Here is a 19,761-nt window from a genome sequence, read left to right on the forward strand (position 1 = left end):
TGGCACAGCTAAGCAAACAATTTCACTCTGGATACTCTAAGACTTTAAAGAGAGAGCAAAATAAAATTCCCCACCACAATCTTTATAATCCACCAAAGCTCTAATAATTTTGATAATCAAACTTGACCTGATGTTACAGTTTGTTTTTTTTCCCCACGCAGTTATATTGTTTTTACATAAAGTATATACACGGCTAAGAAAATAACACTTTTTGATCAGAGTATAGCATCAACTCATTTAAACTTTAGGGATATAGATCTGATCAGTTAAGTGTCAGAGGTGTTTGTTAATTTGTTTCAGAGACTTTTGCTGTGCCTCCCAGGAAAGTCTAATGAGCATGGATTGTTCAGCATGACCGGTTTGATAGTGAGTCAGTGATGGTCTGGGGAGGCATATCCATGGAGGCTGGGCAATGGCACTCTGACTGTCATTTTGTATCAAGATGAAATCATTGGACCAATTTGCAGATTGTATACTGGTGCAGTGGGTCTTTAGTTCCTTCTGGTGCATGACAATGCCCAGCCTCATGTGCTCAGAGTATGTAGGCAGTTCCTGGATGAAGGAATTGATAACATTGCCTACCTACCACACCAACCTGACCTAATCCACTAGAAAACCTTCTGGGACATTATTATTTTAGTCAATCCAGCTCCGCCAGGTTGCACACCAGAGTGTCCAGAAGCTCAGTGATCTTTGAATTCGATACGATCGTGTCACACACTGCCACTGGACTATAGAGAGCAGTGGAGACATGTTCTCTGGATTGAGACATCACACTTCTCCATTTGGCAATGGATTTGTTAGATGCCAGGAGAATGATACGGGTCTGACTGCATTGTGTTAATTATAGTGTGGGGTTGTCTTTCAGAAACTTGGACTTCACAAACCTCACAAATGTACTTCTTCCAGAATTTTCAAAAAATTGCTATAAACAATTACTGCTAACAATTCTAACCTTGTGGAAAGCCTTCCTAGAAGAGTTTCAATTGTTATAGCTGCACACGGTGGAGCTAACATCAAAATAAACCATGCGGATTAAGAATGGGAGGTTTATTTGAGTATGCTGTTTAGTGTTGGGTAAGTTACTTTAAATTAGTAACTTAGTTACATTACTAGTTACTTCTATCAAAAGTAACTCAGTTACTTCAAGTTACTCGTTACTTTCAGAGTAACTAGTTACTAGGGAAAGTAACTTTGGTTTTACTCAGAATTCTCTTGTTAATGTGTAGCTTCCGTAACTTTGCCAGTCTTCTAGCTTGCTTACTTGCCACAAGTGCACTGTGCCACCTACCAATAGAAAGGAAAAAATAATGTGCACATTTCCACGAGAGAAATCCCACGCCTGATTCTATCCTAGCCTGCTTTTTACATCCAACACAAAAACTGGTGCGTGGTGCTTTCGATTGTACTCAGAACTCGGAAATTCTGCCTTCTGAATAGGAAGATGTAGGTAACACCAGACTGCAGATGAGCTGCATACAGGGCTGGACTGGGACAAAAAAATCGTCCCGGGCATTTTGACTAGAGACCGGCCCACCATTATAGGAAAAATCATAAAGCCTTTGAATGAAAATAAACACTGTTGTGACAGTGATGTACACTGTTCTGATGGTATATATGATCAATCTATCAATTGTTTGTTGTAAGACTCAGATAATTATTTTTTTAAAAGTGAGACATTTTAAATGAGAATAAGAAAGTATTTCCTTGTGCCCCCCTTTCCCTTTTAATGCCCTACATGACCCCTGGCAACACTTTGCTAGACCCGCCCCTGCACAGTTACCAGCTGTCAGCTACTTAGAAAAGGATCCTGGTGTTATTTGTCTCTCAGAAACAGTTCATAACTTCCCTTCAACTCATTCATGTCACCTAAAAGGTAAACCTGTTTCTCCATCACGTCAGCTCTGATGATTCAGTAAGGACATCTCCTGGTTTCATCTTCATGTTTCCCTCTCACCACATATTCAAACCGATATCATGACCAGCAGGTTTACAGCTGTGGCTCCAGCAAACATCAGCTGATAGTAGAAATTAATATTAAATAAATTCTAACAACAGCTGATCAAGCTTAAACAGTGCTGCTGTTGTTTACCGCGACATCCGCTGGTTTCCTCTTTCTGGCGCAAAGTGGGCGATAAATAAACAAGAGAGAAAAGCCGATCAGCTGATCATTGATCAGTTTCATGATTGAAGTAGAAACAGGAGAGGGAGGGGAGAGAGATGAGAGAAGAAGAGGCAGCTGTGCAGCAAGACACAGAATAACTCCAGCTTTGTGTCTTTTTCATTGTAGCTGAAGTCCGGGACAAACGCGTAATATTTTCTCTGAATACGAGACGATTCCGTTTTTTACGGGACGGTTGGCAACTCTAATAATTAACCTTATGAACAAAATAAAGTTCAACATCAGTAACATAGCACCCACCCAGCTGTATAGAAACTCCGTCATGCTAGCTAGCACGCAGTACGAAAAAGTCAGCATAACGAAAATAAACTCCACCTAAACTTGGTTCATATCTGACCCAGATGGACTGCAGGTTATAACTTCTTACCTGAAGTTCAGTTCACCTGACACTCTCGGACCAGCGGCCGCTTCGGGTCTCTCCTCTTGCCTCCCTTTTCCTTCATCCACCTGCTGGCTTCCACCACTTGCTAATGTTATTGAATCTGTGGAAGCTCCGCGATAGCCACCACACGAAGTAACGAATAACGAGCCTATCTAAATCCCAGTAACGAGTAACGCGTTCCTGGTTTTGGCATAATAACTAGTTACCGTGCTCGTTACCACAATAATAACGTAGTTACTGTAACGCGTTACTTAATAACGCGTTAGTCCCAACACTGGCTGTTTATCTGTATTTCTCAATAGATCAGGCTACAATAATAATGGATGTTTCTATAGTTTGTTATTGGCAAGAAATAACAAGCTATAGTTCATATCTGAGCTGCTTACTTACTGTGTCAAACCAAATCAGAGTTTTCCTCAGAACAGAATGAAGGCAATGTAATGTGTATTTAATTTTAGGATGTTCTTCTCTTTTCCTGTTTTCTTCCATTACCCACTTTACATGTGCTCAAACAGCCTGCAATATAATTACTATGTGGTCTGCTTTAAATGACTGAAATAATAATTAGAGATATTGAAAACATGCCCTTGAAACCTTCTCCTTCTCCTTTTAATAATTTGAAAGTAAACTTTACTTCTCCAACAAAAAGTGTTATCATCAGTGAATGTTGATTGGTTTATAGTCAACTACTGGAAATGAAACTCTTAAGTGACACTGGGAGAAATCTAATAGTTTTGTTTGTTTCTATAAAGAGGCCAAGATGCACTCTCCCTGCAGACCCACCACGAAAAACACATCAACACAAGTACCACTCATCATAATGGAAGGACTTTATTCTTTAGAGGCTCTCTGGTGAATGGTTTTACACCATATGTCAGTAGTGGTGCTTTCAAGCTGTCTGAGCTATCCTTTGTGTGACAGGACCACTGCGGTTGGCTCCTCTCGGTCATGCTTAGTTTTCTGCTCCTGAAAGTCGGACTGTGCAAATCTATATGGTCCTCTCAAATACTGCCTGTCTTACATTCAGCAGAATAAAAGTCCCAGAGTAATCTTTGAGGAAGCCAACTTCCACTTCAAAATTGGCTTTTTTCAAAACATAGGTTTCTTTGTAAAAGGACACAGAACTCAATGAGATCTTTGTAGAACTAGTTTCTGAAAGTAGTTTTACAACTGAAACTGAAATGAACTGATACGTTTTGTTTGAGGCAGAGATATTGTATTATAACAATATAATATGTGTCTGCAATGTGTTAATTTTCATGAGATTAAGTGATTTGGAACAATACACATTTACCAATCACACCTGTTTAACTGCTGGTCTATGCAAAGATCTAATCAGCCAATCAGAGCAGCAACAACTCAGCACATTTAGGCTTGCAGACATGGTCAGGACTGCTAAAGTTTAAATCAAACATCAGAATGGGGAAGAAAGGTGGCTAAGTGGCTTTGAACGTGAATTGGTTGTTGGTGCTAAAAAGAGCTCGAGTATTTCAAAAACTGTTTATCCCCCATTACACCACCTCTATTCAAACTAGAGGCGGTGTAATGGGGGATATTTCTGTGACACATTTAAGTAAGGATCGTTTAAACACCACAGAGTATTGTTGCTCACCATGTCCATTATGACCACAATATAACCCATCTTCTGATGGCTGCTTTCAGCAGGGTAACATTTTATGTGACGAAGGTCAAATCATCTCAAATTGACCCCATAGCCTCCAGATCTCAATCCAATGGAGCACCTGTAGGATTCAATCCAATGGAGCACCTGTAGGATGTGGTGTAATGTGAGAACTCAGAGTATGGATGTGTAGCCATGGTGCTAGCTAGGCATAAATAATAAAGTGGTTGGGGGATGTATATATTCTGTTAATTAAGTGCTGATTTCATCATAAACACCTCATGCATTTACATTATCACCACAAGACATGACAGCTTCTCCACAATGAAATGCATGTCAACCTTTTGTCCAGGCTCAAAAAGAACACCCAATTATTGACTTATTGGCATCAAATCAGGGATAAAGATTTTATACACACTAGTAAAGGCAAAAATAAAATCATGTTTAGAAGAATATTAAATGAAGCATATCAAATGCAGGTAAAAAGAGGGATAAAGTATATTCTTAAAGACACCAAAAAGCTTTGCCAGACAGAGAGAAAAACAAGTCTCTGGTCTCTCTCTCAGTTGCTTCACTGCGTTCTTGAAATGCATAATAAACACTCTGCCAAGGGCTCTTTAAGTCTTTACTCATTCATTACTAGGTCCACTTCGATCAGAAAGGTACAACAAGACAAACTTTTATTGCTCCAAAGCACCATATGTTCATATTATATCTGCAGGGTTCTGACAGGGTTATTGTTTATTACGAATGGCTCTGCAGTGCTCCTCCAGTGCTGAGACTTTCTGACCGCCAACTTACTTTCACCAACTGATTCAAATTTTTCAAGGCTTATCTGCAGTAAACCGTAATAGCGAGTGTATCCAATTGTGAATATCGGCAGCTGCTACAAGGACCTCAAGAACATTCAGAATGTGATGCACTGAATCAACACTCCATAAAACCGAGGAGGAGTATAAGGTGGATCACAATAATCAATCACAGGCAGAAATGTTGCTTCCACATGTTCTTGTGGAATTATCTGCTTCTGCACTCAGGGGTTAATAGAAAACAAAGTAAAGCTAAAAGACGGAAACATTTTGCATTCTTCTAACGTCTTTGCCATCAACTTTAAAAGGTGTTTAATGCTGACTGAGGGCCTACACAGATATGCTGTGTAATGTTAGCTTACCTATTTATTTGACAATACCAGTCGTTGTCAACTTGGCAGTGCCTAGAATTAAAGATAGTCAAGGTAAATGTAGTTTAATACTACAGGTGACAGAATTCTGGAGACAGCCATGTCATTTTGTGGAAGATGTCAGAATAATTGGCCTTTTTTTTTTTGCTCATTCTGTGAGCCAGCGTGTCTTTCATTGTGCCTTGCTGTTCACAGACTGGCACTCTGTGCAGTGTAGAAAGATCAAAATCAAAGCTGGTAACCGTCTGGGAAGTTAAGAGGTGTACAGCCTGTCACCTGCTGCTCTTCATTTAACCACTTGCAGTGGCTGCTCCTTCTTTTTTCCCATTACTCCCTGTGATATTTCAAAGTGACCTTGCTTTGGAATAATGCTAACGATGACACTGTTGTGTTTTTTCCAGTGCAACCTTATAACCGAATGTGGAAAAGTCACCAAAACAGAAATCTTTTTTTTTCTTCATGAAGACAGATGTTTTCAGTGCATCTCAAAAGGAAGTGTATTCGTCAAAAGCACTGTTTTATGCAGAGAAAGCAGGGAGATATCACCATGGCAACCAAGAAAAGCTTTAAAATATGTGGCAAAGGTTGCATTTCAACCCAAATCATGACATTTTTTAAAATTTCAACCAGATATTTATAATGTTTAAACTTAAGAAAGTCAATGCCTATACTTAGTAAAGCAACACATTTTTTTAACTTATGATGTAGTAAAATTTATGCAACTGCTGTGATGTGTATGACACAAGTATGGGCCTCTGGTGCGATTTCTTTCAACGCCAACCCCAAACCTCCAACCTCTAAATTTTTGTCTTTTAAAAGTGGAAAATATTTACTTTCTGTGCATGGACACAAATCAGATCATACTGAAAGTCAGCTCATAACTGATCAGTTATACAGTTATAATGTGAAACTGCAGCAAGAATTATGCATTAGAAATAACTAAATACAATTTTTTTTTCACAATAACGTTGCCAGTGTCATGGTTTGAGTTAATGATCAAGTGAAAACCTGTTTTAAGACACCACATGAAATGGAGCGACAGTTACTAAAATTAAAAAACTTTTGTTTTTAACCTCATAATGAACAAGAAACAAATCAGATGGAGTCCACGGTCCAAACGTATAAAATAAATTCAAAAGAGGGTACAAAAACCAAACCTCTTGAGACTAAATACACACAGCAACAATCCTGAAAAAGGTGAAATCTAAACAACAATAAAGGGTGATCAAAGGAAGGAGGTAAAAGAAAACAGAAAGACCAAACAGGGACTAATCTTTGAAAATTAAGCAAGAAGTAAAATGAATCAAGAAGCAAGGGACCAAGAATCAAGCCACACACAATAAAATGCAGACTGGGGAAACACAAATGGCTCATAAAACAGGAAACCATGGGAAGAGAAAACTTTACAACGATAATGAGAGAGGATTATAAGGACTAACAGCCACTAACATCCAGATCACAATACTGGAAATAGATAAATACTGTACTGTGCTGTGTCAGTGTATGATAGGTTCACCATTGTGTTATCTCATTTGCTGACAGATAGTGACATTATTTAAACAAGAAACCTTCAAAATTGGCACTTTAAGCACTCTGAAGCACACGTCCCCTACCTTGCTATTACTTGCAAACAACTGACAACATCTCAGTCTAATAAATAACAGTGACAGAGCAAAAACTGAGTTCTTCCCAGATGTTGACACATTTTAAAAGAAATGCCAAAAAAAGTTCAGACTTTTATTTGGAGTATGAGCAAAGCTCTGAAATCCCAGAATCTTGTGTCATTAGATGCACTAGTCCCTGTGTGGCAAATACTGACATCTCTCAAACTCTGTGCCTCCAGTTTAACCGAAGAGCAATGAAGCAGAAAGAAGCATTTGAGAAATTGATTATTTGTTTAATTGGCAACTATTTTAATTAATCTCTGAAGTCCCATTTTCTGGTTTCATGCTTCTCAAGCACGAGGATTTGCTGCTTGTAAATATCTTTGATTTTTTGACAACAACAACAACAAAAATGCAGTTTATGTAAAGTTATAGATCCTATGATTAGTTGGCTAATTTAAGAAAGGTTAAATGAAGTGACACTGAAAATAATCATTGGTTGCAGCCCTGACGTGCATTCATTTAACCTTTAAAATAAATCTCGCTCCTCAATTGATCAGTTGTGATCGACAAGGACATCAGTGTTTGGTGAAAGTACTGCAATGTGAAACATTAATATTTTCTTCACCCTGTTATATTTACTTTGGGAGCTATAAATGACTTTTTGTCAGTTTTGAAACAGTGTCAGCAGTGGGTATTTCCTTAATTCTTGTCCTCTGCCTAAAAGTGGCAAGTCATTGAATAGTTGAGACACTTTAATCACATCTGAGATTACGTGTTGCCGTTATCCTCGAAGCAATTTCTCAAGGAATTGTCCTCAACTCAGGAGGACACTAGCCCTATTTTTCCAATTACCTCTGCTTTAAAATGTTTTTTTATAACCAGTGATTTGCTACACGTGCTGCATATAAAATATGAAGGAAAAAAATGGATTGTGGTTTGTTTTACTGTGGGTAGGAGTTTCTAAATGACAAGAGCCCTTTTGAGGATTTGCTTGCCTGTTGAAAACAAGCAATCCGTCTGTATTTCATATTTATTTTCCTGTCATTATACTCTAAAGTGTTTTGAGTGTTTGAAAGTCAACGGCTTTCTTGACTGAGATTGATGCCTCCGAGCTTATTCGTTGACATTTACATGAGACAGGGGCCCTGGAATGATTCAGACCTGTCAAATGCATTAATGGAATTCCAGCCTCCGTGGACTGTAATGCTGGTTTGGGATTAGATGAGAGTTATTGCAGGAACTCCTGTTATTGTTTCTACTGTTGAAAACTGAGTTTTTTTAGACAGGCCGTTCCAGGAAAGTTTTTTCGTGATGTTTGCTTATGTGACTTTTGCGTGTTTTTTTAATTTGGGTTTTTGGAGACCAGAAACATTTGCCTGGAAAGCACAGTGGGTCACCTACTGTTGTTTTAAATGTTCTGTATAAATAAAACTGCCTTGACTGGACTTATCTGTTTAATGTCTACCAGGAATTCTAAACTTTTGGTCTTTACACATGGTTGGTGGTTGAAGTGCTTATCCTTGGACTGAGGTGTTATTTTCATGCCAAAAGCCATTACAAATAACATTAACAGTAGATGCTTTGCAATCAACATTTTCCTTTCCTTTCAGATTGTTGTAAAGGATTCCTAAAATGACACAAGTGTTTCCTCTCATGTAGCAATACAGATTTATTGTTGGTCACTTGCATTTTGATCTTCTTTTTTTGTTGATGATTGCATTTATTTTCTGTTCTTGAGTAGTTTTAGGTCCTGCTCCAGAGTACGCTGTCAACAAGTATAAAATCACCACCAATCACTGATCAATCAGTTCTCAAGAAAATAGCGTCACTATTCCCAGATGATCCATTACTCTGTCAGCACATGGATCTAAACATTTTCAGTAGCATGTCTTTGTCTTTTGCTGAGGAGCACCAGTACTAAATATAAATTCTTAGACACAATTATATTCCTTTCATTGTTTTTTTTTAACTGGCAGCTAATAATTCCACAAAAGTTTGATTATTCTGTACACATTATGATCCTAAAACAGAGTTCCTATTTGTACTTCTGGATCTTAAACCAAATTTACATGCAGGTTATCCTGCATTTAGATTCTGCTTTTACATTTATTTTTGTTCTGACTGTCAAACACCACCGAGTTTTCAACAGAAGGAAAGAAAACTAAAACTGTCTGTTAAAGAGTGTTTTAATAAAATGAATTCAATCATCAATTCATCTCATTCTCCTGTGGATTAATGTCAGAGCTGTGATATTGATAAGTTAGTTAACTTACACAGTTACAGATTTTTGCTGGCTTTCCTTCCTGGCTTCAAATATCAAAAGATCTTTTTCAATCTCACTGAAGCGCATAAAGTGCTTATGCATTCCTACACCGCTTTTAATACTAAATTACTCAACAGTGCTTTTCTTCCCTCCCACTCACTCATACTATTGCTTTGTCTGCAGCAGATGTGTTGCTTTCAGCCTATTTATATTTTTCTCATAATATAATTTATCTCTCTTTATAACATGAGCTTATTTGCCAACAGGACACTTATTCAGAATTGTGATTGATCAGATGCTGCCAGTGTCACCCCTTTCACAAGAACACACAGGGGAAATCCAGGGGTAACTTAGTGAGATGATATCTAGCTTCAAGTGACCAGTAACCCTGACTGGCAGTGTTAAGTAGATGAATCCTGATAACACAAAGATACATTTGTCACTCACTTCATAGTACAGGCCTCAGATGACAGTACGCTACCCTTTCTCAAACCATTATACATAGTTTTACTTACCTAAATAATCACTTAGGTTGTGGGACAAATGTGTATTCTATTGTAGAATCTAGCACTTCTCATTCCCGGTGTTTTAGCTGCTTGCTCTAATTTTTGCTGTTAACTTAGTTTGCAACTTTGAAAAAACATTTTTTCCAACTTGGGTGAGTGGATGTGTGGGGGTTGGAACTGTATTTTGCTGCACGAAAATGTAGTCCCGTAATATTTTCTGGAGTCAAAAGGTGAGAAGTTCAACTGTTGCAGTTCATCAGGAACAAAATGATCATCTGCTGACCAGTTTTACTTTGAAGAAACTAATTTTACCTTGAGCACCTTGAAAAATGAATTTTAACCTTTTCTGCCTCTGGACTTTATAAAACAACTTTCAACAAATGAGACTACAGCTTCAGAAAAATTCAAATATGTTTTTTAAAATCCACACATAATATGAGCAGTACATCTGGCAAGACTGAAAACTCCATGGGAGAAAACAAGAAGACATCTCCAGTTTTTACTTTATTTGCAAAGATATGGTCAACATAAGCAACCTTGGAATGGTAACAATTCCCATTAAAAGTTCCTGCATCTAGAAAAAACAGGACAAAGATGAGGAACAGCAACAAACAATCGAGTACAGGCAAAGGGAGCAATGCATACATAACTGGCTAGTAGCAGAACAAAGCACAGGTGGAAACAGTCAAATACAAGCAAATACGATAAAGACAGAGACACTTACTAAGAAAGGAAACAAGAAACACAAAGTAAAACCAAAACATAGCTCATCAGAAATCTAAAATTTCTAAACTATAACAAGAAGACAGAAAGACCAACACAAGACATGAGAATAAAGACGGGAGAACACAGAAGGCAAAGGAAGAAAACAGCACAAAGAAATAAGGAGATAACAGAAGTAATAGAAACCACAGCGAGCCTAATCCACAAACAAATAGCCGGTTCCAATACCCATCTGACACGGAGGTGCAGATGAGAGCGTTTCTGAAGTATGCAATCTTAGATTATATAAATAATGCAAACTTTCAGGACCACATCACAAATTCATGTGGCTGAGGTTGCCTCGGCAACATTAAAAATAAACACAGTCAGCTGCAGTCGAAACTGCATGTGTTTTAAACAGACCACTTCTGTCCAGAGGGGAAAAAAACCCACTTCCAATTAAATAATATTTTGTTCATTAAGAGATTGTGTTCATTTGGAATTGTGAAAGAAGAAAATATTTTGAATCTTGATTTTTATTATATTATTATTATTATTATTATTATTATTATTATTATTATTGTTGTTGTTGTTGTTGTTGTTGTTGTTGTTGTTATAGCAATAATAGGTGATGGTTTTATGTTTTTTTAAATAAATATCATTGTTACTGATAGGAGAAGAACTTGATTGCCTTTTCATGCTTGTGACTTTTGTTTTTATTCATGTAATCTATGTGTAGGTTTCCCGGTTTATGTTCAGTACGTGACCATTGAAAAACAGGTTGGAAAACTCAAATCTGTTTACATACAAACATTGCATATCAATTTAATGCCTCTATCTGTCCTACAGAGGATGAAATAATCTTTCGAAGCTGGGATGGAGACGTTTTCAAAGTCAACACACGCACCAATGAGACAGACCTTCTTTTGAAAAATACAACATTTGTAAGTAAGAAATAAAAATTAAAAAACTCAATGACATATTTTGTCAGTATTGTGATGCAAGACTTTTTTGTGGGTTGCAACATCTTGGAAAGAGCAGCTGTTGTGACCCAGCTCAGGCCACTCAAGCCACTCCATGCACTAATCTATCAGAGTGTGTATGTTGCTGCATCAAGACACGACTAGTTTGAAAAGTGTAGGTGTTCAGCAACCTGTGAAAAGGCTCATTGTGAAAACAACAGCAGCAACTAAAAACTCACACTCTTCTCGTATTCTTGTTCTTCCCACAGGCGACTTTTAAAGCGTCAAAGTTCGCAGTTTCTCCAGATCTGAATTTTGTCCTTTTGGGATATGATGTCAAGCAGGTGAGAAGCTCTTAATATTCCCGTTGCATACATTCACTGGTGTTTGGCTTAAGGCTGCTTATACTGGAGGTTTGCAGTTCATGGTTCATGAACTGCAAACTGTGGAGATATCGTTTTGTTCAGTAAGTCAGCACAGAGCTGGCATGATGGTATAACTTTAAGGCATATAGTCAATAAATTAGCAGGTTTGATTTGTGAGAATATAACATATTCAGCCATGAAAACTACTAATGACGCAGTGCAAAAGTGATGTGTAAACACATAAAAAAGAGGCGATTGAAGAAGAAAACGCTCAGAGTGTCATGGAAAGGTCCCAGGATCTTTGGCCTATTGAAGTGTAACTAACAGAGGGTTCAGGGGTCTCTGTTCCAACCATAAGCTTTATCTAAAATGAAAGTTTTATACAAAGTCTTAAAAATAGAGAGGGTGTCTGTCTCTCATATCCAAACTGGGAGCTTTGGATTAGAAATTCTAACAACCACAGGGATAGCTCAGTAGGTAGAGTGGTAGCCCCATGATCGGAAGGTCGGGGGTTCGGCTACCCTGAGGTACCCCTGAGCAAGGTACCGTCCCTACACACTGCTCCCCGGGCGCTGCACTGGTGGCTGCCCACTGCTTCACTGGGTGAATGGGTTAAATGCAGAGGAACTATTTCCCTATGGGGACTAACACGCACACTTTACTTTACTTTTTTTTTACACTGTAAAACACTCTATTGTGACAATATGATAGTAGGAGGTCTTTAAGATATGATAGGGACTTATTCAATTCAATTCAATTCAATTTTATTTATATAGCACCAAATCACAACAGCAGTCACCTCAAGGCGCTTTATATTGTACAGTAGATCGTACAATAATAGATACAGAGAAAAACCCAACAATCATATGACCCCCTACGAGCAAGCACTTTGGCGACAGTGGGAAGGAAAAACTCCCTTTTCACAGGAAGAAACCACCAGCAGAACCAGGCTTAGGGAGGGGCGGGGCTATCTGCTGCGACCGGTTGGGGTGAGAGAAGGAAAACAGGACAAAGGTGTCTGTCTCCTTAATCCAAACTGGAAGCTGGTTCCACTGAAAAGGGGCCTGAAAACTGAAGGCTCTCCCTCCCATTCTTCTTTTAAATACTCTAGGAACAACAAGTAGGCCTGCAGAGCGAGAGCGAAGTGCTCTAATAGGGTGATATGGTACTACAAGGTCATTAAGATAAGATGGGGCCTGATTATTTAAGACCTTGTATGTGAGGAGCAGGATTTTGAATTCAATTCTGATTTAACAGGAAGCCAATGAAGGGAAGCCAAAACAGGAGAAATCTGCTCTCTCTTTCTAGTCCCTGTCAGGACTCTTGCTGCAGCATTTTGGATTAGCTGAAGGCTTTTCAGGGAGTTTTTAGGACATCCTGATAATAATGAATTACAGTCGTCCAGCCTGGAAGTAATAAATGCATGAACTAGTTTTTCAGCGTCACTCTGAGACAGGATATTTCTAACTTTAGAGATGTTGCGCAAATGGAAGAAAGCAGTCTTACATATTTGTTTAATATGTGCTTGAAGGACATGTCCTGGTCAAAAATGACTCCAAGGTTCCTCACAGTGTTACTGGAGGCCAAGGTAATGCCATCCAGAGTAAGAATCTGGTTAGATACCATATTTCTAAGATTTTCAGGGCCGAGTACAATAACCTCAGTTTTATCTGAATTAAGAAGCAGAAAGTTAGCGGCCATCCAGGTCTTTATGTCTTTAAGACATTCCTGCAGTTTAACTAATTGGTGTGTGTTATCTGGCTTCATGGACAGATAGAGCTGGGTGAAGAAAGAAGATCATTTGTAACCTTCACTAAAGCTGTTTCTGTGCTGTGATGAGCTCTGAAACCTGACTGAAACTCTTCAAATAAGCCATTCCTCTGCAGATGATCTGTTAGCTGTTTGACAACTACTCTTTCAAGGATTTTTGATATGAAAGGAAGGTTGGAGATTGGCCTATAATTAGCTAAGACAGCTGGGTCTAGAAATGGCTTTTTAAGTAACAGTAACTACAGCCAGCCTGTGGTACATAGCCGATTATTAGAGATGAGTTGATCATCTTTAAGATTGAAGAATTAATTAATGGCAGGACTTCTTTGAGCAGTTTTGTAGGAATGGGGTCTAAAAGACACGTTGATGGTTTGGAGGAAGTAATTATTGAAGTTAACTCAGAAAGATCAAGTAGAGAAAAAGAGTCTAAATGAATATTAAAGTAGCTGTAGATAATATTACATCTGTAGGATGATTATTGGTAATTTTTCTTTAATGATTCAAATTTTATTTGTGAAGAAGTTCATGAAGTCATCACTAGTTAACGTTAAAGGGATGGTTGGCTCAATTGAGCTCTGACTTTTTGTCAGCCTGGCTACAGTGCTGAAGAGAAACCTGGGGTTGTTCTTATTTTCTTCAATCAGTGATGAGTAGTAAGATGTTCTGGTTTTGCAGAGGGCTTTCTTATAAAGCAACAAACTATTTCTCCAGGCTAAATGATGATCTTCTAAATTTGTGACACGCCATTTCCTCTCCAGCTTAAGAGTTATCTGCCTTAGGCTACGTGTTTGAGAATTCAAGACATTATATGTGAAAATTAGTTGAAATTAAATTCTGGACCACACTATATAAGACAAATAAGGATTACTTTAAATTGTGATTGATATGAATCATGTAAATCAGGCCTTGTATTCACTTTTATTAACGTTAACAATCTCCATTCTGAAACATGACATGTCACCATAAACTTCAGTGTCCTGAATTTCTAACATAACGTCACAACGACTGATCAGTGCCCTGCAGTTTTACTATTCGCTTTCCAATTTTAATATCAGCACATTACAGGTTGCATTGGGACACCACAAAAGCTAATTCATTTCTATGATCCGCTGGGCACTACAATTTTAGCAACCATCGCTCAAATTGAAGTAGAGAATTGTCTTTGTGTTTAGAAGATTTTTCCAGCTGCTGACTAATTAACATTTGATGTGCTCCCAAGTATTTACAGCAACAATATATATGTGAGTGAGCTAGCTCACTCACATATGCAGTGAGCTAGCTCACTCACATATATATGGATACACATAATATATACTAGAATCTTGGCCTTATGACGCCAAACTATTGGTCAATAGCACAAGGAATGATAAACAAAATGACAAGGTGTAGAGTTCCTTGGTCTGTGACCCAGCTTTTTGCATTTTGGGAATGTTAGGGAGTTTTCTAGTTTGTTGTCTTTATATTATAGTTCTGAATTTTGTATTTGTTGTTATGCTGGCTTTTGTTATTATGTGGTTAAGTTTGTGCTCCAGGTTTTGGTTATCATTCTGCTATGCTCAGTATTTGTCCATTCTGGGCTTAGTTTTGTTATCTAGGCTTTAGGCTACTGTTTTCATGTCTGCCCTGTGTTCCACTTCACTTGTTTAGTCTGTCTTGTTCATGTGTTTCTCTCTGTTCTCTGTGTCATGCCCATGAGTCTTAGTTGCAGTGTGTGTTACTTTTTGTTTTACTTTGTTAGTCTCCTGCCCAGTGTGTATGATGTTAAGTTTTGCTTAACTTTTGTCACCTGTGTTCCTAACTGTGGTTTGTTCCCCTGTCATATTGTGTGTGTGTATATTGTCTGATTTTCCCTCTGTTCTTTGTCGTGCCATCCATCTAGCTCTATGCTCAGCGTCCGTGTTGCCTGGGCTAAGTAGTTCCTGGTTTCCATAAAGTTTGAATGTTTTGTATCTTGTGTTTTTGGGTAAAAAAAAAAGCTGAATAGAGCCGTGCACCAATTTTACAAACTGTTTTTATCTTTATAGATCAAGTAAATGCAACAAAGTGCAATGAAAACAGGCTTACTCAATAAATACACTATATAAATATTTTAATTTAAGGTCCACAGGATACAGAAAATCAAGAAAAGATTAGATCTGTTGATTGAATGTTCTCAAATAAAAGCATGCTAAGACTATATGCTTTTAACAAGGCTGAAAATTCTCATGTTATTCATGAATTGAGTCCCTGGACCAAGAAACATATCTGAATGCAGATTAATTTGTAATATCTTTTTGAGAATCAAAAAACCAAAATATTTCTCCAAAATTTTCCTGTTTCAGTATGCCATGTAGATTAATTCCAATTTCCAAAATGATCGCTTCTAAACTGGTGTAAGCTCCATCTCCACCTCACCTCCTTTTACATAATAATTTTAAAAATCAGACACAAAAAACCAAAACCAAAACCAAAACAGACAGAACAGTCACATCAGTTTCTTTGCAGGGATAATACACTCATGAGTCTGCCATAAATTCCATGTATGCATGGCATGTAGTGTCTGCTCAAAAAACTGTGTCTGAATATCACCTATAAAAGATAAATGCTCCAAATCCACAGTATTTCAGTGTTCCTCATTTTTGTTGCTGTGGCTGTGCAGCGTGTTCTGCTCACCTGGTTGTGTTCGAGAACAGGCCGTCTTGTTGGAAAACCTCAGGGTAAAAATGCTCATGCAAAACTTAAATTTACAAACCAGGCATATGAATTATTGAATTATACTACCAACATCCAAACAACATACCTTTACTTTTTCACCCCACTGTAGCTAACCCAAGAAAACCCAGAAAATCATTATTCAGACCATGCAGCACAAAGACCTCGTCACCATCTTTTGAAAATAAAAAGGCTATTTGTGTCATATGTTAGTATCAGAGCCATTATCACCAAGGACCTGAAATGTATAGAAACTGTCAGATACAATGTATTGTTGCTGCACTTTCTTTTTTTCTTTAGATTCCTTTCATTTAATCAACAAACAGAGTCTACCTGATGCTTTCATTCAAACACACTGTCATAGAATTAAACATAAAGAAAGAGCCAAGGCTGTTCTCAAGCATAAACATGCACCCAGTGTTTAATTGCCTAAACTATAAACATATACCTAAGAAAGAGAAAATTAAGGGTCATGGTTATTGGGCACCCCATATGATTTCACTATCATCAAATGCTTGTTAGAGTAGAAACCTGAAGCTCAGTCCTTGAAAATGTCTCATGGAGGACAATGAATGACTAACAGTGAGGTACAGATTTATTAGCACAATGAGAGATGTTGAAAGGAACGGAAAAAAGAACACACAATTATCAAGTCTAAAACAGCAACAAATGTTATGGGGATTTTGGCTTTCTTCCCTTTTCTTTGCGGAAAGAAGAAAGTGGAAAGAAAAAGTCAAACAAAGGGAAAAAGTCAGTCACCAGTAAATGTACTGATGAACATGACTGCATTACTAATTGTAGCCATCTGGATTTACCATAGAACTGCTCATCACATTAGTCCTCTCCTCAGATTCTGAGACACACAGCTGGACTCCTTAGTTCTTCAGTCAAGGACTTCCAGCCAGACTCCAAGCTCTTGAGCAGGCTCCTCAAGCCTCTCAAGAGTGAGACCCGGCTAGCTGACAGTATATGACTAGCTGGAAACAAACTAAATATGCATCCCTGCACTTGAGGGCCTTGGAAGGGGTTGGCCACCATTCTTGGCTCTCTGCAATCAAGGCAGAGTGCCCACAAAAGCACATACTTTATTTAGCCATAAATGATTTCCATACAGAATCTGCACATTTGTGAGTCTCTTCATCACCCTCCTCAAGCTCCTTATATTTCCTGACAAAATTCTGGACATGCCAATTATAATATTTGTATAGTCTATGTAAATATGTGCCAAGTGACCTTTTGCCAGGCATTGCAAGCAAATATTGTGTGGTGCAGCAGCAACAGCAGAAGAGTAATTATTTGAGCTGTGAATGTTTTTAATTTGGGTGACTTCAGTATAAATTTTTTTATGATTAGATGCCATGGAGATGGCACTTTGGGTACCATGAAGTCAGAAGTGAATTGTGACATATTTGAATTAAAACTATAATCTGATATTTAGGATCCCCTTATACTGGTATCATTACTAAACAAAGGCAAAGGTGTCATTAACCCTCCGGTTGTGTTCACCCCACCCCCTTACTTTAGTGTTCCCTGTCAAAATCGACTGGTCAGTTTTAACACCTTTTAAATTAACATAAGAAACATTTTTCAACACCAAATTCAGTTCAGTGGGTGGGTCAATGGGTCGTTCAGTGGGACATTCAGTGCGTTGTTCAGTAAATGTAGGTCTTTCATCAGGTTCACCTTCCAGCAGGACAACGACCCTAAACATAACCCAAACACAAAACATATCCATGTGTTAGAATGGCTCAGTCAAAGTCGAGATCTAAATCCAATCGAGAATCTGTGGCAAAATCTGAAAAATGCTGTTCACAAACGCTGTCCATCTAATCTGACTGAGCTGGAGCTGTTTTCAAAGAAGAATGGGCAAGAATTTTAGTCTCTAGATGTGCAAAGCTGGTAGAGACAGACCCTAAAAGACTGGCAGCTATAATTGCAGCAAAAGGTGGTTCTACAAAGTACTGACTCAGGGGGCTGAATAATTACGCACACCCCACTTTTCAGTTATTTATTTGTAAAAAATGTTTGGAATCATGTATGATTTTCGTTCCACTTCTCACGTGTACACCACTTTGTATTGGTCTTTCACGTGGAATTCCAATAAAATTGATTCATGTTTGTGGCTGTAATGTGACAAAATGTGGAAAAGTTCAAGGGGGCCGAACACTTTTACAAGCCAATGTATGTCAATTAAATTGTTTGTGACATTTAAACTAAACTAAAAACAGAATGGAATGCAAACAACCAAGTAAGAAATGCAACGTAAATCTGCTTTTTGACATTTAAGCTGGAAAAGTTCAAAATATCTTGCCTCAAGCACATTTTATTATCTGTGATATTTAGATTGTTAATTGCAGCAGGATAATTATAGTCTAACATACAAAAAAAAAAATCACGATCTTGTATGAATTGACTAAATATTACAATGATCTTCACAGCCAATTCTGATTATTGTTATTGTTATTTGTTCGTTATTTGTAATTGTTATTTATAATATCCCATATGTGAATAAGAGGTTGGAGTCTGTGTACATGTTATAAACATTAAAGTTTATAGAAAAAAAATGATAACATACATCCAACTCTTAAATAAGATCTGCGACAAAATTGTAAGAGTTGACTTTGGGTGAAAATCTGTGTACAGATACAAAGAAGAAAACTGTAAAACTGTAAAGCTCTCAGAGTTCCCACACTGTGCAGCTGAAGTTACAGCTATGAATTTTAATTACTGTTCTTCAAAGTGTTATAGAATCTGATTAAACCCACCTGAACCTGTGTGATTATCATCTTGAAAATGTAACATCTACGTTTCGGGACTTGCTGCCGAGATAAATTCAACTGAACTATCTGCCCTCTGATTGAGTTTGACTCTGGCTTGTGTTACTGTTTAACCACACCCATGTGTGCAGATTGGGTCACAATGTGCTCCTGTACCTTGACTTCCAAACGGAGTGTGGGTGTCAGTGTCACTGATGCAAAGAAGAAAACTGTGCGTTACATTTGAATCTCTTTTCTGCACATGCACAAAGAGGAGATATATTTTTTCTTTTTTACAACAACTTCTTCTCTGTAGCAGTGAAAGCTTATTGTATGATATTAAAGAACAGATAACTAAAAAAAGCAAAGCTGAAATAACAATAAAAAATAATAGCTATATTATAATACAATAGATTTATTTCCTGCTAGAGGAAATTTATGATTTTAAAACAAACGTGGCTAAATTTCAACATCAGTAAGGCCCACAAATCTTTTCCACTATGCTTAACCTTTGTCTTACAGTGGTGCTTGGCACACCACAAAACATAGTGTAATGGCACATTGGGGCGGGCACACTTAACCCAAAGAGCAATCATTACCTACCCTCTCCAAATCGTTTTAGTGCCTAAAACTAACCAGCAAGAGAAAGTAAAAATAGAAAGGGGTGAAAAGGAAAAAAAAATCAACACTCTCAGCATGTTCTGGCAACCTGTCAGCTCAGTTAAAGGTGCAGGTCTGCCACCTCACATGAAGAGTCAAGCAACACCCGATATA

The 19,761-nt window shown here is 37.8% G+C and overlaps 1 protein-coding gene across 3 annotated transcripts in view; it reads left to right on the forward strand.

The window, feature by feature from the left end:
• LOC102300988 (inactive dipeptidyl peptidase 10) overlaps window positions 1-19,761 on the forward strand; it is a 138,588-nt gene that overhangs the window by 78,655 nt on the left and 40,172 nt on the right. For all 3 annotated transcript variants that reach the window (XM_005919372.3, XM_042218574.1, XM_014332725.2), the window contains exons 4-5: window positions 11,293-11,387; window positions 11,675-11,749. In XM_005919372.3, coding sequence (XP_005919434.1) covers window positions 11,293-11,387; window positions 11,675-11,749 — 170 coding nt within the window. The remainder of the gene's footprint in view (window positions 1-11,292; window positions 11,388-11,674; window positions 11,750-19,761) is intronic.

The sequence above is a fragment of the Haplochromis burtoni genome, unplaced genomic scaffold, assembly GCF_018398535.1.
Source record: "Haplochromis burtoni strain Fernald_Lab_line unplaced genomic scaffold, NCSU_Asbu1 Contig_20, whole genome shotgun sequence".
Classification (NCBI taxonomy): domain Eukaryota; kingdom Metazoa; phylum Chordata; class Actinopteri; order Cichliformes; family Cichlidae; genus Haplochromis; species Haplochromis burtoni.